At 38.2% G+C, this 24,237-nt stretch overlaps 1 protein-coding gene across 2 annotated transcripts in view; it reads right to left on the reverse strand.

Annotated features, from left to right (window-relative positions):
- Positions 1-3,441: 3,441 nt before the first annotated feature.
- The window catches only part of CCHR2.PART0H4orf33 (chromosome chr2.part0 C4orf33 homolog), a 313,948-nt gene continuing 293,152 nt past the window's right edge, over positions 3,442-24,237 (reverse strand). The window contains exons 6-7 of one of the 2 annotated variants that reach the window (XM_044061670.1): positions 12,361-12,443; positions 3,874-3,954 (exon numbers count right to left, since the gene is read on the reverse strand). In XM_044061670.1, the coding sequence (XP_043917605.1) occupies positions 3,944-3,954; positions 12,361-12,443 (94 nt within the window). In that variant the 3' untranslated portion in view covers positions 3,874-3,943. Of the gene's footprint in view, positions 3,955-12,360; positions 12,444-24,237 lie in introns of both variants that reach the window. The other variant, XM_044061669.1, reaches the window with a different exon arrangement.

A 24,237-nucleotide genomic window follows, 5' to 3' on the forward strand; every position in this document is an offset into this window, starting at 1 on the left:
TTCAATTTTAACTCCTACACTTAGTACCACCATGATGCCATTCAAATAGTTTGACTTTACTATGTTAGAATGTCCAGTATGGGAACTGTACTTAAAAAAGGCAATATGGGAGCAGCAAATGCTTTAGCCAGTGTGCAGAAGCCTTGATAAGAGAGGTGAAAGCCATTTTAGTGAAACAGGAAGACGTATTAACTATTAAATCCCAAGCTGACACATACTGGATCTCCTTAGAATGACATCAAGTACTTAGCCAATCATCTTGTCTTGATATCTAGTCATCATTCATAGTTAAGGCAAGACACTATTCAAGACCCGTGTCCTTCCTTCCTCTAAAACATGCACAGTAAGTTTGATCATGTCTCTTGGCAGTTCCCATTGAAATCGTTGACTTACCAGAATGTCGACTTGCATAACAGAGAGATAACAACAGCAAAGTTTTAACACAGTAAACTCCCAGAACAGTGATTTTTGCCTCCGGGAAACTAACCACTTGGCCACCATGGTGACTTTTGCCCTTTTATCCACTGTACTGTGATCTCGAAGTTGGTATATTTAGGTAGAGGGTGTGGGGGGCAAAGCCCCGACTTCTGTGGGTTTCAGTTGTTTATGATGTTGTGGTCATTAATGGTGACCAAGTGGTTAGTTTCCCGGAGGTGCAATTCACTTTTCTGGGAGTTCACTGTTTTAAACTTTCGCTGTTTGTTGTCTCTCTGTTACGCAAGTCGACATTCTGGTAAGCTGACAATTTAAAGAATTACTCACTTGGCATATCCTGCTGAGTGAAGCATCACAAGTTATTCTACCTCACAATGGACATCAGTAGGTCGCTGTCATATTTATTTGGTTTAAGGGCCCTTATGACATCCTGGATCCCGAATCCAATGAAGCAGCTTACAGTCCCCCTGTTCTTGTCCAGTCTAGTGAGTATAGAGTCGTCATTCCTAACTAAAAAATCACCTAAGCTAAAACATTTCATTCTGCAAAAGCAGACTTAGTGGGCCTTATAGGTTTACGCCTGCTCTCCTGATGGCTCTTGAGTGAGGTATGTGGATTTGCATTACGTTTGAGAGGAGAAAGAGTGGGTGCTTGTTCGTGGGCTGAAGGGTGGGATCTTTAAGAGTGTGTGTGTGTGTGTGTGCATGCGCGTATGTGCACTTGCGCTCACGTGTATGTATGTGTGTTTTACAGGAGGCCACAGCATAAGTTACGGGCCTACTAATGTATCATGACTGGCCTCAGGTTGTATTACTGAATGGTAGAAGCAGTGAACAGTCAGTAAGCATAAGTTACTACATTTCCTCAGGATACCGAATATGATCATACTGGTCACAGAGGAAATAAGTGCTTTGAGGTAATTTATATAGATTTAATTTCAGCATTTGATAGGGTCATACACAAAACACTGATCAATAAATTAGAACAACTAGGTATTACATATTCTTGACAAGCTGGACAAGCTGCATGGCTTACAAATAGGACATGTCAAGCATCACACAGCAATTAGATAGGTGAAATTTGAGGTTCTAGTCAGGATGTCCCACTGGGCTCTGTCCTGAGCTCATACTTGTTTAGGCAGCATCTTTCAGATCTATCTTTTTCATGAGGTGTTCTACAGTCTGTAGGCAGATGACTTGAAAATGGGTAAACTGATTACATGTGTTACAGACAAGGCATGTCTGCAAAAGAACTTGAAAAAATTCACAATTTGGGCACAGGAGAATAATATGCTGATAAATACATCACAAACTAAGCATATGAGATTTCAGACACAAACTGAAAGGTGAATATTTACTACAGCACACAGTAATTGAAACTGCAGATTCATTTAAGGACCTGAGTATATGGTAGATCCAGCTTTGAGTTTTTCTAATCATAGCACAGGCTCTTTTGTGGTCAGCAGTCTCACACAGACATTGCAGGGGTCTGTAGGCTTACTGTAGCCTTCCCCTCAGTGTCCTGGATAACAAGTACAGCTCAGTACAAGAGAGAAAGAGAGATACAGTCTGAACAAAAAGACTGAAAACTGTCCTCAAGTACATTATCAGTCAATGAAATGCTTACAGCTGAGGCTTAAAGGCCATCAGCAGTCAGTGAAACAGGAACTGGTGGAGAAGAATAATTAATCAACTCCTAGACAACTAAAAGTTACCATGGAAGAGATAAAGCCATTAACCATCCTTACTTGCTAGGCATATGACCTGACACATGAATAAAATTCTGGTGGAGAAACAGACCTTTTTTATTATAGAATGTTGTTATAGCTACTCCTGTCATGGCTCTTGCTTCCAGTGACATGATTTCTCTCTGTGATACCTGTGATGCCCAAGATAAACTTTTAGTAAAGGAAGTGATTGCTCTTGCCTTTTTTTTTTTTTACTATTTGATTATGGTCCATATGTCTGCAGATCATCAAGTCCTCCCGCACCCCAAAATCAAACATGGCTAATTCATTCACTTGTCCAGAGATTTCACCTAGGATTAGGGCAAAAGATATTCAGAGTGTTTTCATTCAGGCATCTATGAGGGTATTTTATACCATCTGTGGCACCTCAACAATGAGTTTTGAGTTTTTTGTTTTGGTAAGGCCTAACCTCTCCACCCACAGGTGGAAGGAGATGTTATCTGCATCACTATGGAAGCCCATGACACCTTCTCCATACAAGTGCATACTTCCATGCACTCAAGTTGAAGGCTGCCACCAGGTGGAGGCTTAATGAACCTAACACCTGCTCAAGGCCACACATTTGCATCACTGAATGCCCCCTTCAAATGGACTATGACACTGCATGGCTACCTCTGCCCTACTTCCACCACAGGGTAGGGGTGCCTATCCTTCACTTCAATGCAAGCTCTATTAAGCGTCTATGCATTAGTCAGGGCTTCATCCCTCTATGCCATAAGATCTGACTTTGGATTCTGTTTTGGCTAAATGACTCAATATGAAGCAATCCACTGCAGAGGAGTTGCTCTGTTAACTGTGCCTTATGGAGAGACTGAACTGAATGAATCCTACACAGACAAGGTGTTACAGATTTAGCCTAAGCAGAAGAGTCACAGAGGATGACTATCTTTACAAGGAATCTGACAAATGCAAGGACACATGGATGGCTTCTTAGATATGACAAAGTGAATAGCAAAACACACACACGCATCACCTTGACTGCTAAGAATAGACTGACTTCATTTGTGGTAGTACATTTTAGACAAAAAGTGAAACAATACTGTGTGGCTGATATCATATGGGTGCCAGTATCTATAGGATAAAAATTATCCATTAGTGCTGTCAGAGAAAAGAACTGCATACCACCTGCCTGAGAGCCAGAAACTTGTATCTACCTAGGAATGCTCTCAGAGTAAGACCCTTCAAAAACAATGTTAACATTTGATTGCATCTCAGAGATAACACCATACTTAAAATGAAAAAAGAAAATATTGAGGCAATTACAGTGCCTTAAACTTTAAGAAAAGAGCCATAAATCATAAATCTATGTAATACGTCCATGGCTAAGTAATACAGAAAAGAAAGCGTAAAAAGATAAGAAAATTCTCATTAACAGCTTGCTTTAAACCAATAGACAAACATCACCTAACATTATTTTATGTCTAAAGAAGCCAGTTACTTAAAAGACAAAGGCAATTTTGTACTTCACCAATTAATGTTTATCTCCTACCCACTTTGTATCTTTTTTTTCAATGTGATATATGAATTTTCATTTGAAATACAACATTTTACAATGTATGTTTAAAAGACTGTTAATTATAAACTGCATGCTAAAAGCTTCATCAGGCAAACACTGTGGTGCTCCGCAGCTGCTAGTTTGTAATAGTACAATAGCTTTCCTTTAGTCAGCATTGTTGTTTACTGCTGATGTCCACAAATCTGACTTGGGCAGATTCCAGCCGTCTCCCATTAAGGTCTTTAAATTAAAATCGTTAAAGTATTCTAAGCGATGGCTGTGGAGAAAGCAAAAGGGACAGTAATGACAAAGATTCTTAAATATTTACATTTCCAGTGCATTACTACAGGAGAATGAATGTATTTATAGTTAACATTTGTCTATACAGTACACAGTCAAGGTAAACTCTTTGGGCTCTACCCACTTCCTCGGTCATCTAACAGTAACACAAAGTCACTTATTCCACTGAGCAGTTTCTGCTTCTGTAGTGTGCATGTCTAAAAACATCACTGCACCACACACATTCCTTCATGCAGCAAGCTGATCTAACAGTCTGATATTTTTTTAGTTTGTTTCTGACATTAGTATGAGCAATCATTTTGTTTCATACTACCATGCAAAATAAAGATACTACTGTATCAACAAGTGCTATCAAAGCTTAAGTTTAATTTCAGTCCATGATTAGTTCATAGGTGATTATTACATTAGCAGCTCTAGAGGCCTTTTTAATCCTAGCCATGCTTTACCAAATGTATCTGACATGATTTGAAACCTTAGGGTAATTTTACGGGTTGAGTATAAGTTTGGCCAATGGGTAGTCCAGCATTTACAGGCTGCCTCTGTCCATAAGAGGCATAGGTGCCAGGCCTGGGATAAAATGTTTGATTTCCCACCCAATGGTCCAACTTATGCTTGAATTTGATTACTGAAGAACTCTGCTTCACATGGATGGGAAGTCTATTGCAGAGAAGGGGTAGTCTCTGAGAAACATACTTGTTCCTCCAGCATGTGCTTCTTATGTTGCAGACAAGGTTCAAGTCTATAGATCATTTATTTCTGATGCCATTTGTTTTATGGATGTGCAGCAGGTCCATCAGAGTGGGGTCAGATGACGTTTTGTATGCCAGGTCTAGATCGGCTTGGAGGCACAGGATATTTTGTTTACTTTTTGTGTTTGTTTTATGAGGAACCTACAGGGACACTCTAGTTATTGCAAATGCTTGATCAGTTATATATACCACATGATGTACTGCACTCAATCATTGGTCTGATGAGGGCCAAGTACAGCAGAACAATGACATCCTTGCTTGTAAGTTGTGCAACACTGAATGATTCTCTCACTGGTATAGACATATGATGGTCAAAGGCCAGGTTAATCTCTCCATGTGTACCCAAATTTCTGACCTCTGGGTTTAGTCTTAGTGGGTGCTTTATCAATGTGGTAATTTCCAAGGGTGGTTGGCTTTCCAAAACATACTATTATGGATTTCTTTGCACCGAGTTTTAGAACTTGGCTCTGGCACTGGTAATTAGTCTGTGTTAGACCTTCTTGAAGGCTATTTGTGTCTTTGGGTGATTTTATGAGTTCATCTAGTTTGCAGTCTGTAAACTTGGTCAGTCAGAGGCCCTTGACATTGGCCTTGACTTCAGAGAAGTAGATGCCAAAAATGACAGGCTCCAGTGCTGGGCCCTGAGGGACTCCACTAGTGATTGGCTTCTTTGTAGAGGTGGCCTTCTGTATCCTAACATCTCGAGTCCTAAATATGAGTCAGCTTGCTATCCATCAAGTGACATATGGGTTTATGCCTAATTTATAAAGTGCACAAGTGAGTTACTATGTTAACTGTTTTGTCCATGTCGAGGTAGGCAGCATGCACCATTTTGCCCGTGTCCAAGAAAAATGGGGGAGGTGTGGCAATACTATTCCAAGATCATCTCAATATTGAACAATTTGAGTGTAATTCCAAAGAAGTCAAAGATGTAGAACTTATTCTTGCCAAATTAAAGCTTAATTCCAGCAAACAAATAATTATTGCAGGGGGTTATATCCCACCAGGCAATAACACCACTATACTGGAAAGCCTACTAAATTGGATGTCAACCTCTCTCCCACAAGAAACCATACCATTAGGTGACTTTAATATTGACTGGGCTGACTGCACCAGCCAAACCCCCACCACCTACATTAACCTCCATGGGTTCACCCAAATTATATCTGATCCCACTAGAATTGACAAGACATCCAAACGCCAGTCCATCCTAGGCTGAATTTTGCTATCTGACCCCACTCTTGCACAGCAGTCAGGTTGTTTTCCTGAAAGTTTGAGCGACCACCAAGCAACTTACCTAATCAGGGACCGATCCCACCATATTCAACATCCTATCCTCAGAGTAATACATTACAAAAAGTCCTTTAGAGCTACTGAATTAATCAGTGCACTAAAATGCTGTAATTGGACTCCCCTAAAACAACTAACTCTAGACAAAGCTGTGCAGTACTTTAACTCTACTTTCCTAAACATCTTAAACTATCACACACCCTCTAGAACTATTAGGATCAAAACTATGCCCCATGGCTAACTAAAGATACCAAAATATTAATGAAAGAAAGGGAAAAAGCCTGGCTACAGTTTCACAAAAACAAAACCACTACCTTGACACAACACTATCAAGAACTCCGGAACAAAGCCAAAAAACACATCAAACTTGACAAACCTAATTACTACAAATCCATACAAGAAAAATATGCTCATAACCCACAATTTTGGACCACAATAAATACTTTACTGCACCCAGGAAAATCCACCACTCCATCCCCTATATTACCAAACAACCATGAAAACACTCCCACCCAATTTAATAATTTTTTTACAGAAACAGTCCAAGCCCTAGCCAACACCCAAAATAGTACTTGTACCCCCAGTTCAACAGACATCCCAACCCATTCTAACACACAAAACTACCTCTCCAGCTTTTCTCTGCACCCAGTCTCTACAAAAACAATTGCTACACTCCTCAAAAAACCTAAACCAACCAGACTGGCAGCTGATAATCTGCCAGCAGACTTCCTTCAGATAACATCTGAAGCAATAGCCTATCCAGTGTCTATCCTAATAAATAGGTCAATATCAGAATGTAAAGTACCTCACTCATGGAAAATATCACATATTATACCACTGCACAAAGGAGGTAAATCCCTTGAGCTAACCAACTACCGCCCCATCGCAATTCTATCTCCTCTATCTAAAATATTGGAAAGAGTTGTTCATTCTCAACTCGTGCAGTTCCTTCTAAAAAATGACCTACTGTCCGAATCACAGCATGGCATTAGACCTTCCCATGGCACTACCACAGCACTACTCTCTTTCACTAACACCATCAATCATCATAGAAACAAAGGACTATTCATATCCTACATATTCTTAGACTTATCCAAAGCCTTTGATATGGTTAACCATACTATACTCCTAGAGACTCTATCTACCCTTTACATAAGCTCCTCCACCATATCATGGTTCAGTAACTATTTGTCAGACTGTCAAGAAGCTGTCCTATGGCAAGGCCAACTGTCCCCCCTACTACCAGTAGCCACAGGCGTCCCTCAAGGGTCTATCCTCGGTCCTTTGCTGTTCTCACTTTTTACTAATCAGACTGCCTCAGCCTCACCCTCAGCTTCAGTAGTGCAATATGCAGATGACACCACCCTAAAACAGCTTCAAACTATAACTCAAAACAACATTACCCTTGCAGAATCATGGTTCACTAATATCAGACTTATTCTTAATCCCAAAAAGACAGAACTCATTCTCTTCAGTCCTGGAAAATCTCACCCTCTAAACAACTTTACCATAACACCTAAAGACAATACAAAAATCAACCCAACCACACACACTAAACTGCTAGGTGTTAAAATTGACAATAATCTGAAATTCGATATACATATAACCCAAACTATAAAGAAAGTTAACAAAAAGCTTGATCTCCTTTACAGGAATAAACAGTTCATCACCAAACATACCAAAGACACTATTGCAAGGACTCACCTCCTATCTATTCTCCTTTATGCCTTCCCTATCTTTACCAACCTTCGCCACAGCTAACTAAGCAAAATGGAATCTTGTTATAACAAGATTACTAAGTTCGCCCCAGATGCCACTCACAGATCCCATCACTGCCTTGCCCTCAAGCAACTAAACTGGCTTGAGCTACCTCAGCTACTCCTACTCAACCCTTAATAGCTCACAAGCTCTACTACCTTCCAGAAAAAAACCCAGCATTTCAGCACTTAATTCATCACTATGCCACCACTACAGCCTTAAGATCCAATAATCAAAATCTCATCAATGTCATCAAACATAAAAATGAAGCAGGGAAGTCTCTCTTTGCCTGCTCCATCGCCAACATCTGGAACTCACTCCCAAGCCAGTTAACTTCTATCACCTCCCATCTCCAATTTAAAAACTCCTCAAAACCCATGACTTAAATAACTGGCTTTGCTCATGCTACTCCCCAGGTTAATCCACACTCTGCACTGTTGCTAGGAGTCTGTCATGATCCAATTATTCCAATGATAAGTCATTTACAGAGCCAGTTAACCTGTTTAACTAATGTAAAGTTCTGAACAGAACGAGTAACCTTCTTCTAGTGAAAAAAAAAACAAAAATATGTAACAAGTTTTTCTTGCACGCGTCATTCACTATTGAAACTACCTAGAAATTGTTAATGCTTGCTTATGTATGCCTATTTGTATTCTTGTATGTATAAATTCTTAGTGTTATGTGGGGCTTTTCTCCCCAGGCCTCCGCTGAAAATAGACCTGTGTCCAGTAGGACTTCCCCAGTTAACAAATGTAAAATAAATAAATAAATGACTAGGCATGACCTGCCCTTGACAAAACCAAACTGGGTTGGATCCAATATCTGTAGATTTCCTACGTCATTGTTTATCATTTCATGATAATTTTTCCAAGTCTTTGCATATGAGACTAGTCAGACTTGTGGATCTGTAGTTGCTCAGATCTGCAGATATTCCTCTGCACAAGGAGGGGTTTCATCAGTTACAGTTCTCCATTTGCTTGGCACAAAGCCTGCTTGAAGGTGATAGCTGAATAATGATTTTAGTGGGCCTGATAGGTTATGTTTCATGCTATTTAGCCGGCATCCTGGGATATTACTGGGGCCCATATATGCAGTCTTCCTGGCCTTAGAATGTACATTGGGGACCTGTTACCTAGAAATAGTTGGGGAGTTATGGTTCAAGGTATTTCCTGTAAGGTGATGGGGAGGGGAGTAAAACTGGAACTAAACTGGTCAGATAGAAGATTTGCTATGTACTCAGGCTCAGTGTAGGTGGCTCTGTTCACAATTAGTTCAGCACACTGTTGTTTGTTGCCTTTAAGGTTACACATATAGCTGAAGAAAGCCTTGTAGTTATCCTTTGCCTGGGACAATATTTTTTACCTCAGATTTGGCTTTGGTAGACTTTATTAGTTCCTTGAGTTGCTTGTTTAGAATAATGAGGTAGCTATCACTTTGGTGGACAAAGCCCTTCCTAATTTTGGCTATGATTTTCTTTCTTTTATTTGTTATACAATCTACTGATGCTGGGATTCCACCAGGGAGGTTTGTTTTTTGAGGATGCCCTATTTTTTACTTTGGGTAGGTAAAGCTGTCTTTCTGCAGCTATTTACATGATTGTACAGGATTTCTGTGAACAGTTTTGCATAGGCAGCAGTGCTCTCAGTGCTGGGAGGGTTTGGAACTTTGCTACGGTAGCACATAACAGTAGGAAGTTAGCCTTAAAATAATTCTTAAAAGTTCCATGGTTAGCTAGGGTATCAGGTGTAATTTGTATTTCAAAAGAGACAACTTTATGTTCTGACCTGACAAATGAGAACATTACACTTGGGGGGGGTTTCCAACATTCTACCATGTTTGTGAGGACTAGGTCAAGGATATTAGTGCCACTAGTAGGGGGTATTGGCTACTGGGTGTTTGTGTTGATAAAGTTCTGGAATCTCTGGGCCTGCATGTTTTGAGGTTGTGTATGATTCTCAGTTTATACTGAGGTGGATAAAGTTGCCCATGAATATGGTTATTGGGTTAAATGGGGAGAGTGTCCATAGCATTTAAGTATGTGGTATGGGATTCATGGGTCATAAAGGGGGATCTACAGCTTACCAAGATATGGTATGAGACTTTGCTTTTGGTAAGTTGGATATGGAGAGGTTCAACAGCATCACACTGCTTGACCAGCCTGGTGGTGTACTAGTGTTTGATGCAAACTGAGACTCTCTCACTTTTTGTTCCTTCCTGTGCAGTACATGGTTTAAATATGTGGGAGGCATTAATGCCCTACATTAATAGGGTGATCTCCACAAATTTAAACCATGTCTCAGTAACTGTATAGATATCTACATTCTCCAGGGTGAGGACAGCTTGGAGAGAGTGGAGTTTCTTGTTGGCAGTGAACAATAACACCTTTAAATTATCTTGGCTATGTTTAGCTATGTTGGACGTTTTGTACGATTGTCAATGCATATAAAAGGTAATATGGGGGTGGACAAGACTTTAGCCAATATTCAAACGCCTAGAGAGGGACACATGCAGACCATTCCTGGGAAGGCAGCATCACCCATCAACCATATCCTCTGAGACAAACAAATATTGTACCTACTTTGAATGCCAGCAGAAACTAAGCCAGTTCTTAAAAGTCAATTATCTTCTGTTCATATTGTGGCATCATCCTTGCAGTAGAATGCTGCTCAATGCTAGGCTCATGCCAGCCTGGGTCACACAGTCCGAGAGATCCACAATGTCCCATTTCATACAGTCCAAGGAGGTAGTTCTCAGGTCGTTTGCACCTACATGGACTATGACTGAGTCAAACTGGTACCTAAGGGTCAATGACTTAAATGTTTGCATGATTTGGCAGATCCTGTCACCTAATAGGAAGCAACAGCCTACAACTGATTCTAGAAGCACTGGAGACTTACTTGAGATGGACAAAGTAGTACTGGATGAAACTAAAACCAGGGAAAATGAATGCTCAAGGTGAAGGATAGTACACGAGTCAGACTCCTTGATTTCACCCACTGGTAATACTGGATAACAAACAGTTGAGTCTGACATCTAAGAAACATTATCTTGGGATCATTCTGTGAAAAGAGTTAACTCTGCCAGACCAAGTGTCAGTGCTAATTATATCTTCTTTCTACCATCTGAGAAACATATCAAGGATCTTGCACCTCTTAACGAGCACTAAATTATAAAAAAATGATTCATGCAATTTTATCTTCTATTGGACTACTTCACTCCCCTATTTCTCTGGGTACCTGCAAGTCACTTTTGCAATCTGATGCTAGTGCAGAATGTAACAGCCAGGGTAATGATGGATATATCAAGAACTATTTCCTTGCTGTCTTCACCAACCAAATGCAAGACACAGGATCACATAATGGTTCTGCTCTGTAACTGCAATGACCATCATGAGCTTTTCCTTGATATTGTCAAACACCTAATCCTATCGTAAGGGCCAGGTAGTAATCTCTGCTCAGCCAGCAAAGGGCTGTTAGAGGTACAAGTTCCACTTAGTGTCAGCTGATTTACATGTTTATTCAGTTGTTGGACCAGCCCTGAACTATTCTCTGCACTCCAGCTACAGAGAACTTACAACCCTCTGTGACCTTTGGGAAACGTCTAATGACTTTTTACAAAGACTTTTTTAAGAAGACAAAATTAAAAAGAGCTGGTATCTGTAAGATACCCATTAAAGTTGAACTTTACTACAAATGTTTTATGGATTTGTTTTATTTTTAATATTTATACAGTGACATTTATGTTGATATTTTGTAAGGTACTTTCAGTTAGAAAGGCACCATCTATATGTAAGCAATAATGCCTAACAAGGTTAATAGTATAGGGAAATAAAAAACAAATCAAGGGTGGTGTGAGGACTGATACCACTGTCGGAGGGCTTCTTCACCTTTGGAAGGTCCATTACTTCCCTATAAAGTCTACTTTACTGCTGTGGAAAAACAGGCCACAGTAGATGTTTCATGATTATAAAAGAGATTTTGGTACAACAAGGTGTTTTTTAATCTTCTTAAGTTTTAATGAAAAATAGTCGCAGATATACTAAAATTAACCTGAAAATGCTGTTGTCTTATTTGACTACTATGATCAGTGGGACATAATTTATTTATTTTAACTTTAACCAGGAAGGTGGACTGCTGCATAAATCCTTTTCAGCCATGACCACAACTAATTGTTAATGACAATTTGCATCAATATATTGGTATACTAGACATCACTGTTACATACTATCATAAGAATATATCAGAAAGACTCCTTCAGTACACGGCACCATTGTTTCATATAACATCAAGATATAAATTAAGAAGTCCTTCAGCTGAATGAAGTTCTTGTGTCACTGCTATAAATACATTAAGGAAATAATGGAAAGAAGTCTTACAACTGAAATAAATATTGTATATAGTTATGCTACACTGTGCAACTATTTACATGCAACATGCATTTACATACTGAGGACAAATATTTACGCAACATACAATACGTCAACATATCATATTGGCTATAATGAGACTTGCACAGCAAATAAATCAGAGTACTTTTACTGCTGGAATACTACATGCAGTTAAATCTCAGCTCTGTCTTCTACTTACAGATGTTTCCATATTTTTTCCAATTGCCTTGAAAACTCTTAATAGCTTCTGGAAAGGAACTCAGCACATGGCATACAGTTGTACTATCAGGATGTAAGGCAACAACAAAAAATCAAGTTAGTCATCAGATGCAATTCATAGGGGATGTCAGAAACAATCTGCTCAAAAGCAGATGGAAGAAGTATTTCTGGCAGCTTCTAAATGAAGAAAACTCTGCAAAAGTTGTACCACCTGTGCACAGCCTTTGACGAAAAAGGAAGAAGAACACAACCTAGAAGCATCACACCCTAGAAGTATGAAAAGTACCAAGGAAAATAAAACCATGAAAAGCAGCAGGATCGGGTGACATCATGGAAAATATGACCAAAATGGTGGGTAGGGGAGAAATAGCTTCTGAGGGTACTTACTGAAGTATGGAGAGAAAGGCATATCTCAGATGACTGAAGAGCAAGCATTTACTGCCAGCGTGCAAGAACATAACAATTTGGAGTTCATAGGTAGGTACTTGGCTATCGGCCCTGGGGCCTATACAAGCCTAGCCAAAAAGGTTCCCTGGCTTTCGCCAACCAAGAAAATTATTTTCCTTTGCCCCTGTGAACTTTACACATTGTTTTCATGTTCATGCACGTCTTCTCCACAGTCTTCCATTTCCTCTCACATTTCAAAGACATGCTGGCATACTGTCTGTAATATACCTATATGCAGATGAGAGTGCTTGTGGAAGTAAAGTCTGTCTTCCACCCATGTCTGCTTCCTCCAACCCTGACAAAGATAAAATAAGCACCAGAAATGGATGGAAAAAAGAGTGCTCACACACTCACATTAATTTACAGACTCATTTCAGACAGACTAGACTGGGTGACACAGGTAAATAAAATATATTCTGCACACATCTGCAATAAATCCTCATACAAAATTAAATGGACAAAAAAGTGACATACCACTGCACTACACATCAATAGCTATTACAACACTGAAGGTTGTAAAATACTTTCCCTTAGTGCTTACCAACAGCTTGGGGGTGTAATATAATAGTTCACAGCAAAGAATCCAGCATGTCAATGCTTACCTTCCAAAAACTATGCACAAACATGAAGGTGTGAATGCATACAGAAACAATTTTACACATACCAGGTACAAAGATGTTCTCAATGAGTTTGTCACATCATATTAGAGCTTGTGATACCTCAGTAGGTCATTATTCAGTAAAACATACATTTCAGAATAGAGAGGGTGGGTTCCTTACATCCTGTACAAGCTTCAGTCACACCGTTTTACAACTAAAATACCTACAAACCATTAAAAAAAACCACACACACACACAAAAACACACACACACACACACACACACACAAAAACACACACTACACTACTATACACAGCTCTAACACCATCTGAAAAAAATGGGTGAAGGGTGGCAGAGGGACAGTAATGAATACCAAGAGAAACTATCAAAAAAGACTCAATGTAACTATTAAAAAAGACTCAATGTAACTATTAAAAAAGACTCAATGTCGCAGTGTGGACCAAAAACACTTGTACAAGGTACTCAAACACTAGTAGAATTTCCACATCACACAACACAAATACACAAAATGATGTTGTAGTGGAGAAGCAGTAGCTTGACCTCAGTCTGCCACACTACCCAAACAATACTGCAGTTGAGACTGCACCTAAGCAAATCTAGGTGGACAGTCCTTCCATCTGCACACAAGTACTTATCACAAAGAAGCCAAACATCTAAGACAGAAAACAGTCCACTCAAAACAGTGCAGCATATGAAAAAAAAAATAAATAAAGGCTGGTTTACTGCCACGGGGAGGCATAAATACAACACTAGTAAAAATTCAAGTCCAGCATTACAGGACCAAGTTGGGGTACATGATAAATGACTGCTTGTATGTGTAAATGACTGATTTTCTTGATTATTTGCAAGTTGGATTGCAATTGCTTAAAAAACTTAATAAGAACAAACAAAATAGGAGAAAATCTTTATAGCTGAACAAAAAAAATCAACAAGTTTTTTTTTTTAATTTAGATGAAATTCTCACATCTACTATGCTTAATTGAGTATAGCAAATTCATTACAACAATTAAGCTACAGCAAGACAAGTGTTGTGTGCGGCCTGCTTTTCGTGCATTTTTAGCTAGAATGGGACAAGGCAGCCAGACAACATGCACTACAAGCATTAATTAACACCACAAGGTGATCAGTGCTCAGTGTTAATGAGTTAGGCAACAGCTGCCCTGCTTGGCAGCTCAGAGTAGGAGGCTACATGGCCACATAACATTTGTTATAGTATAGCTGGCAGACGGGTGGTTCATAGTACCTTGGAGTACAAGGTAAACTTCTTGGCATTTTAACCATAAGGCATGTACAGAAATACGAAATTATTTAAATAGGAGTACACATTTATGCTGAATTAGGAACAGAGAATGTGGATCCAGCAAAAAAATTCCACACTTCAGTAACAAATGGTGGCCTCTGTAGTCCCACCACGTCACATTAAAGACATGCTCTCAGTGAAACTCAACAGCAAGCAAAAATTACAACTATGACAAAGGAGAGTTTCGGTTTTAAAATAAAGCAGACAGAAGTGGTAATTTTCAATAACTGTATTAGCAGTATTTATTTTTAAAAACCTGGCAAACGTAAAAGATAAAAAATGTTTTTAATGCGTCCAAAAGGCACTCTGTTACAGGATGTGTCTCACTAAGGTTTCCACTTCAATACATTTTTTAAAATGGATGAAATCCCACAATTAATTTCAGTGAAGCATGCAAAAGGCAGACCAGATTTGTAAAGGTCTGTCAGGATATTTGAGGACTGGACACTTGCACCCATTCCAACACCCCCTCCCCCCCGGCAAGAAAAACAGAATTTTCTCCATTATGCTAGGTATGGCTTTCTTCCATTATGCCACTGTAAAGATGGACAGCACATCCTCAGAAAACATGTTCCTAAAGGGAATCAGCTACATAATTTGAGTCATCAGATTTAGGGTCTTGAGATTGAGGTGTACAAGTCACTTCCTGCTTTGAGTCAAAAAGTTCACATGTTGAGGGAACAGTACAGCCTTTGTACTTTCCATACTTAACAGGCAGGAAAGGAGCAGTGTTGTCTCTGCCAAAAAAACACGAGTAGTATTTCTGGCCTAGCATCCATCATCTTCTGAATTACCTTGCAAAGCGTCATTGCGGGCAAGGTGTACAAAAATACATCTGTCCAGGCCCTTGTGGGTGGTTGCTATATGCCAAATTTTTAGCTGTTTTCTGAAACAAAGATCAGATTCTGTGAACCAAACTGAGAAATAAATGCTGACCAGCAATATGTGCCTCATTTCAAATGCTCTATCGCAACATTTTCTTGAGGAAAAAAGTACAGTTTTGAAAGATCTTACCTTAACTGTAGGTCTCCTACTTCTCACCACTAAACTATTATTTACTCTTGAGATATCCTGCAAAGAGTGAAAGGTCTGGTGGCCATACCAAAGCCTTTATATTGGATATGTCCTATGTGCAAGGCATAAGCTACATATGAGACGAGAGCCTAATCCTCAGAACTGAAGTACCCCAGATGAACCACAGCAACCTCAGAGGAAAGAAATAATACATACAACCAGGAAGGGAAAAAAAGACCTCTCAGCCAGAAGGAAAAAAAGTTACGGGGGGGAAGAGGAAGGCACAGAATGCTGCAACAGTGGAGGAGGAGGGCATCAACTGTTGTGATAAGATTTTACACAAGTGAACTATGACCTTCCTAATCACTATGAGTACTCTAGTCTCTTGAGAGACTAAAAAAGCTACCAGAAAGCATAGAAGGAAGCCACAGAACAGCGCTGCAAAAACGTAGTGAAGAATGGCCCTGGCCCTAGAAATGACATCTAACTTGTAATGTCTGGTGACAGTGTGAAGGAAGACCAAGTCGCAGCTTCTGAGATGGATTTAGTATCCAGATCCTTGAAAGAGGAGGCCACTATCCTGGTAGAATGAGCATAAACAGAACAGGAAAGATGCTTGCCATGAAAAGAGCAGCAAAAAGAAATGTCCTTAGCAATCCAGGAGATGGTCTGCTTAGACACTGCCAAAACCAATTTCCTGACATGAAAGAAAACAAAAAGCTGCTCAAACTTCTGGATAGGTTTCATCTTGTCCAAGTAACTTTTAAGCTATGTAAATTCAACTTGTGAAGATCCCTCTCACTAGGACTCTGTGGAGGGGGAAAAAGGAAGATGAATGGACTGATTGAAGGATAAATCATTAACCACCTTGGACATAAAAGATTGTTATGAAAAGACACCCTTGTCCCTGTAAAAAAAGTCACCGCAAGTGCTTGAAGTTCAGAGACCTTCTTGGCAGAAGTAAGAGCCACCAACAATATAGTGTTCCAGTACAACGTTGTAGGGAAAAAATGCAGGCTCAAAATGGGACTGGGTCAATTTCTCAAGAACAAAATGAAGGTGTCAAGGAAGAAGAACAGGATCATGGAGACCATAAATGTACACTTTTCAAAAATTGTTTGACAAACTAGAGGCCAAAGGTGGATTCAGAGGCAGACAAGCTAGCAAATTAACTAACAGATAAATATGCCTAGCCAAAACTGAGCAAATCACATAAATAAGAACCATAGGAACTCCCACAGAAAGACTCCAGGTTATGCTTGAGACACCAATAGAAAATCTCTGCTAGAAAATCACATGTGACTAAATGGAAGTGGATTTTCTGGCCTCCTGCAAAACCCAAAGCACGTACTCAGAAAACTGATGCCTATAAGGCATCAAAACTCTATCACCCACAGTGTCATTTGAAAAGTGGGCAAGTGAAGGTGAATTACAGGTCTCTTGTGTACCTATCCTGTGAGGTAACTTGTGATGATCGCCCCCGGTGGTGAAAAAGAATGTGGAATTAGTGACGCCAGGGACAAAAGGAAATCACCAGCAAAGTTTTGGGTGCTTCCCACATGATCTTCTGCAGGACCCTGGGAAGTAGAGGAAGACAGGCATACAGGAACATCCCATTCCAAGAAAAGGGCATTTAGTCTACTTTCACGCCATAAGACTTGACACCAACAGTACAGAGTTGTCCGTTCAAAGGACAGGCAGAGAGATCTTCTTGAGAAGTACCCACCAATGTACAATGTCCAGAAACAGTTGCCTGTAAAGAATCTATTTGTGAGGATTTGCCCTAGACCTGTTCAGAGTCTGCCACCACAGTGTGCTCTGAAGAAACGTGGATAACCTGAAGAACCAAGTGATGGCAGACTGCAAAATCTCAAGCCTGAAGCCCCAGCCTGCAAAAAAGGTAAGATTTTGTGCCCCCTTGCTTGCTGATGTACCACATTTATTGTTTATTTACTTATTGACATTTGATTACCAGAAAGTCCGACTAGGTAGAAGCCCATTTTCAGACGACACCGGGGGAGAAAAGCTCCAAATTATTACAAAACATTTTAACAATGATTTTACAGTCTTCAAAAATAAAGCAAAAACATCTCCACTTTAATCAATTGCAACAAATTACTGATAATATAAAAACATTGTCATATAACTTGTATAGACTCTTAACCAATCATTTAATTTTTACAGAAATTTGACAGTTTGTAGAGAAATTAAAGGTATGTTAATCTAATACAAACAGGAACTGCAATATAAAATGAGGGAAAAAGGCTTAATAGTTAAGGTGTTTACCTCACAAACACAAGGTACGGGGTTTGATCCTCACCTTTGAAAGGGAAATTGGCGAGGCTTAACATGGCCCACAAGGGCAGCTAGCCCGGTACTTGTCTATGAGCCTATGAACAAAGGGAGCATTCACGACTATGAGCAGTACAGAGGTGTTAAAACTTCTGTCACACTGCATGAAACTGCTGGACAGGGTCATTGATCAAATACATAGAACAGTAGAAAGGAATATGAGAAATGAGCAGTATATGTAATTATATGGATGCATGTATACATTTTTTAATGTTGTTTAAATGATTTTTGAATATATATGCATGTTTTATTTTATCTAGAAAAAGCAAAGGTGAAGCAGCCCACAGCAGGAATAATACATAAAAAATTCTGTTTATTTAAAATGTAAGCGCTTTCACGGCTATTACTGCCACTTCATCAGACAATGATACAAAGAATAAAAAACACATTCTCTTTTTAAAACGGACTTCAACCAATAGGACGCGACCATTAATTAGTCAACTAATTAACTCATCAGTTTATAGCTGTGACGCTTTCTCATAGTTACCTATAAAAATGCAAATGATATTTTCTAAAAAACAATACTGACACAAATCAATTGAACTGTAACAAACACATGCATATGTATATAAATATATAATATACACAAATATGTGTATAAAAAACACTACATTCATCTAAACACTCTATTTTTAAGTACAGGCTTGATACAAATTTTATCATTCAGTCCTTTCCCTTTAACTCTCATCCTGATAATAAGTGGCAGTAATAGCCGTGAAAGCGCTTACATTTTAAATAAACAGAATTTTTTATGTATTATTCCTGCTGTGGGCTGCTTCATCATTGCTTTTTCTATATTGTACCATTCATCATTTTGGTGATTTCGTTGGGTGAAGCTCTTGTACCGCTGGTGTATAGCACGTTGAACTTTTCTACAATTTATTTGGAACCAGAGGTAACCATGGCAGAAGGAGCTGTTAATCCTGTGGCAACAACTTCAACAACCAAAAGGGAGATTTTTATGAATGAACGAGCAGCAGGAAGGCTAACTCAATTACTTGCAACGGATGTTAATCCGTTGTTGGATTACAGACCCGTTAATAATACTGGAATCACAAATTCAAAGGTGAGGAATGATACAATGCTAATTAATGTATGTAAAGAACTGTTTAAGCTTGAGGACTGTTTACATAAACTTAAACGCTTACAGTTGCAGCGATATCATTTTGAAGCCTGCTTGGAACTACGTATAGTTCCTCGTGGCCAGAGGATTCACAAAATGCCAACTTACGGTGAACAACATCGGGATTTACTTAGTAAGTGGCAGAATTTAAATTTACAACTGAGTTTCAGTTACATGAGGCTCCAAAATGAGTTTTTTAAACCAGAAGAGGATAGCCTTATTGAACAAGTCTCTTGCATGCAGAACGAACTTTATGATAAATTTCCACATGACCTTTTGGACACTAAATTGTGTCAAATACTAGACACTGGAGCAGCCTTTGAATGAAGAACTTTACAACAGAAGCAAAAGAAACTGGATAGAGATCTATCCGATTTCTCTAGAGGGCATGTCTTCACCTGGCCCAAACCTAATAGAAGGCAAGAATCTAATGTGACTGGGACAGTAGTACAAGAAAATATTTTTGTAGATACCACAGAAACAACTGATAGTCGCATATCAGCTGTGACTACTAATGTGCTTTCTGCTGAAGGAACTGATAAGCATATTGAGTCTGCTAATTTATCTCAAATAATGGATGGCACTCAGCATACACCTATTAATGCAACTACAGGAATTAAATGAGGTGCACGAGCTAAAAGAGTGCCTGATTTTTCTAAACATCAACTCATGAGTACTTCTAGAAATGAAACATCTATGGGGTCTACAACTAATAACAGAAGTGGTTTTTCACTCCCTTTTCCGATTAGGACACGAGGACGTTCGCAGAGCCGTGGAAGAAACAAAAGGAAACTGAATTCAGATGTAACAGAGAATCAGTCATTGAAACGCATGTGGCAAAAAACAGTGACTCACTAGTTTGGAATATTTCTTGCTGCAATTTGAGTGAAGATGAAACTTCTCTTTTAAATCGAGGTATGACTTTCATTCCTACACAGCTGACTGACATTACAGAATGTTTGATTGACTTAAAAACTTTTACTCGAAATGTGATGTTAAAAAAACATTTTAAATCTGTAGATGATGCTGTTACTAACAGTGTATGTAAGGCATATAGGAGACCCAGTACATTTATTCCACCTAACAATGCTACGGTTGAAATTTTTGAAAGGAAATGTGAAGATGAGATTATAGCTGTATTCACTAATAGGAAGATGGGGAAATCTAACTGCAATTTAACATATAATGAACAACAAGCATTAAAATCTTTAAGCATGGATAGTTCTATCATGATTAAAGCAGCAGTTAAGGGGGGCCCGGTAGTCATAATGGATAGAAGCTACTATGATGAATCCTTACAGCGGATGCTTAATGATACTGAAACTTTTGTACAGATCACTAAATCTGACGTTGAAAATATCAAAAGAAGAGTAAATAATACATTATATGATCGTTTAACTGGGTGTAACATCTCATTGGATTTATATAAATATTTTATATGCGATAAACCTGTGATCCCCATATTCCGGGGACTGCCAAAAATCCATAAGGACATGCACAAACCTCCGTTTAGACCAGTGGTATCTGGGCGTGGATGGTGCACTGAAAAATCTTTCTATTTTTGTGGAACGGCAGTTAAGAAGTATACTGAATTCAAATGCATATGTTTTAAATGATACAAAACATTTTTTAAAAGATTTATGTGCATATATTAACAGAAATAATGACAATTCTAAGTATACTCTAGTTACTTTGGATGTACAATCCTTGTTTACTTGTATTCCTAATTATGTAGGAATTGAGATGCTGAAGGAATATTTACGTGAACATAGTAGTTTTCCTGGTTCTTTTATTGAATTAATCTGCCTTTTCATGGAAACAATTTTAGAAAACAACATTTTTGTATTTAACCAATCTATATATCTGCAATGCAAAGGTGTGGCCATGGGGACATCAAGTGCAAACAGCTACACAAATATAGTAATGGCAAAGTGGGAAAATCAGTATGTCTTAAATAATGCACAACAGGTTGTTTTTTTATAGGAGGTTTGTTGACAATCTCTTTCTTTTGTGGAAAGGTGATGTGCCATCTCTTTTAGACTTTTTCCAACAGTTAAATTGTAGTACGACTTTTTTAAAATTTACACTAAAATATTCTGTTGAGATGATAGATTTCTTGGATGTCACAGTTTTTAGAACTACTGATGGCAAACTTTCCATGAGAACATATAGGAAAAGTTGCTCTAGAAATAACTATCTTTTCAGACAAAGTATGCATCCACCACATATTTATTGTAATGTGGTTAAGAGTCAAGTTTTGCATGCATCATGTTTGTTTAAATGTTAGTGATGCAGCGTAGAAGTCTCGCTCACAAAATCTGCGTGAAAGATTTCAGTTGAGAGGATATAATACAACAGAAATTGACAAAAGTTTGAACAGCTCAGTCAGAATGAGAGAATATGAAGGGAGACCTTATTTTTATGAGGAAGGTTATAGTAAACATAAAATAGTTAAAAATAATCATATTAGAGTACCTTTGACTTATTCTAACAATATATTTAAAATAGAAAATATTTTTAAAAATAATTGGTTGATATTTCGTACAGATACAGACATACAATCAATTGTAGGAAATAAACCAAGGTTTACGTATAAGAAAAAGAAAAACTTAAAAAGAATGCTTTGCTACCCACGAACAGTAAATGAAGATACAAGCCCCCCTTGCTTTAAATGTACAGCTAAATGCTCCCATTGTAATTGGTGTCAATATAGTGACACAAGTAATGAATTTAGGCATCCAGACACTGGGAAAGTTATGAACTTTAATGTTTCTGCAAATTGTGAAACTTGTCATTTAGTTTATTTGGCTGTATGTCAGATTTGCTCAGCATTCTACATCGGCAAGACCAATCGTAGACAGCGAGACAGAATACGTGAGCATATATATAACATCAATCACACAATATGCGCTAATGCTTTAGCCAAACATGTCCATATAAATGGACCAGAACATAAATTTAAATTTCAAGTAATTGAAACTATTAGAGAAAGTATATGGGAAGGTGATATAGAAAATAGGGTAGAAACAAGCGAACTAAAATGGATTATCAGGATGAGAGGTAATAAAGGGAAAGGACTGAATGATAAAATTTGTATCAAGCCTGTACTTAAAAATAGATTGTTTAGTTGAATGTAGTGTTTTTATACACATATGTGTATATATTATATATTTATATACATATGTATGTGTTTGTTACAGTTCAACTGATTTGTGTTAGTATTGTTTTTTTAGAAAATATCAGTTTGCATTTTTATAGGTAACTATGAGAAAGCGTCACAGCTATAAACTGATGAGTTAATCAGTTGACTAATTAATGGTCGCGTTCTATTGGTTGAAGTCCATTTTAAAAAGAGAATGTGTTTTTTATTGTTTGTATCATTGTCTGATGAAGCGGCAGTAATAGCCATGAAAGTGCTTACATTTTAAATAAACAGAATTTTTATGTATTATTACTGCTGTGGGCTGCTTCACCTTTGCTTTTTCTATATTGTACCATTCATCATTTTGGTGATTTTGTTGGGTGAAGCTCTTGTACCGCTGGTGTATAGCACACTGGACTTTTCTACAGCATGTTTTATTTTGTTCATGTGGAAAACTTGTTAAACTAACAGTGTTCCTTTCAGATAAGTGTAATTATCCTTGTTTTTTTTTTTTTTTTTAATATTCTTGATCAAATAATTGTTTTTTATGCTTTTAATATTTTTATTGGATGAATACCGAGCATGTGATCTATTTGCTTATTTAAACACTGCTATCCTGATTGACTGGCATTCTGATGAAGTTTGTTTTTAAATGTCTGAATGAAAGCACTTAATCTAATTTTTAACTTTGTTAAATCCTGACTATGTTGATTTGCTGTGTCTATTGGTGTTTATTTTGTAGATGAGTAGTTTGGATTCTGAGAAGGATACAGCACAACTGACCCAATGTTTGCCTGCCTTTTTCATTATAACCTACATTTATGGTTCAATAAGGATCTTCTTTATTGTAGAAACTGTTACATGAAATCATAGGCAATTCACATGTATTATGAGAATGTTTATGTTCCCATGGGGGATTCTCACATAAGGCAGCAAATGTGGTGCTCTTTCTGCACGTGTAAAATAGTTGCAGTTTGTTCTGCTGCACATTCCAATGCATTCCTAAGTATGTCACTGATGCTCTGAGCTTCACAGAAATCTGTATCTCCTTAACCAAATACCAGCAGAGGGGGGCAGAAAATGTGACAGACTCCCAGCACCACTATTGTCAACTAAAATACAAATACAGTTTAAAAAAAATTCTATGTCACAGCAATAAAAGAGACCTCAATTTTTTTCTGCCAAAGGACATAAATGTGGTGTTGCATTGGCAAAAGGCATCCATACTTGTCTAGTACACTTTATTAAATTTTGTGCTCTACTGAAACATTTTAGTACAAATAAGCTATTCAATAAGATAACAGGAAGATGAATATCAGATTAGTTACTATCTGCAGTGAAAACATTCTAAGGTGGACAGTTGTGATAACTTACCTGCAATGAAGCTTCAGCCACATTCACTAATTCATGCCTCTCAACTCTCCAGATTTTCACAGAATGTCCAGATTTTTTACTCATATTTTTCATCTGCTCCTCATAAAATTTGTGTTTTTCTGGAAAATCATTATGGATTGAAGTCAGTAAATAATGATATACATTTCAGTTATCATTCAGAAAATGTATGCCAATGCAAAACCTGTTATAAACCTAGAAAGTTGCTGGAATAAGAGCAATGTTTAAAATATGCCCCTAATTTTGGGCCTTAACCCCCCTCCCCAATATTTTTGCCTTTGTCCAGACTTCTTGTGCTAAGATGTTGAGAGGTATGCTACTGATGACTTGTTCTACAGTTTTCTGAGTAGTTCTACACTGCAGGGCATGGGACTACACATGGACTACACAGGGTTATGGCAGGCTTTGCATCCAGGGAAGCAGTCCTAACTTCCACTTACAAACTCAGATACTATCTGCAAAATCTC

This window comes from Protopterus annectens, chromosome 2.part0 (assembly GCF_019279795.1).
Source record: "Protopterus annectens isolate FY-2018-M chromosome 2.part0, PAN1.0, whole genome shotgun sequence".
Lineage (NCBI taxonomy): Eukaryota > Metazoa > Chordata > Ceratodontiformes > Protopteridae > Protopterus > Protopterus annectens.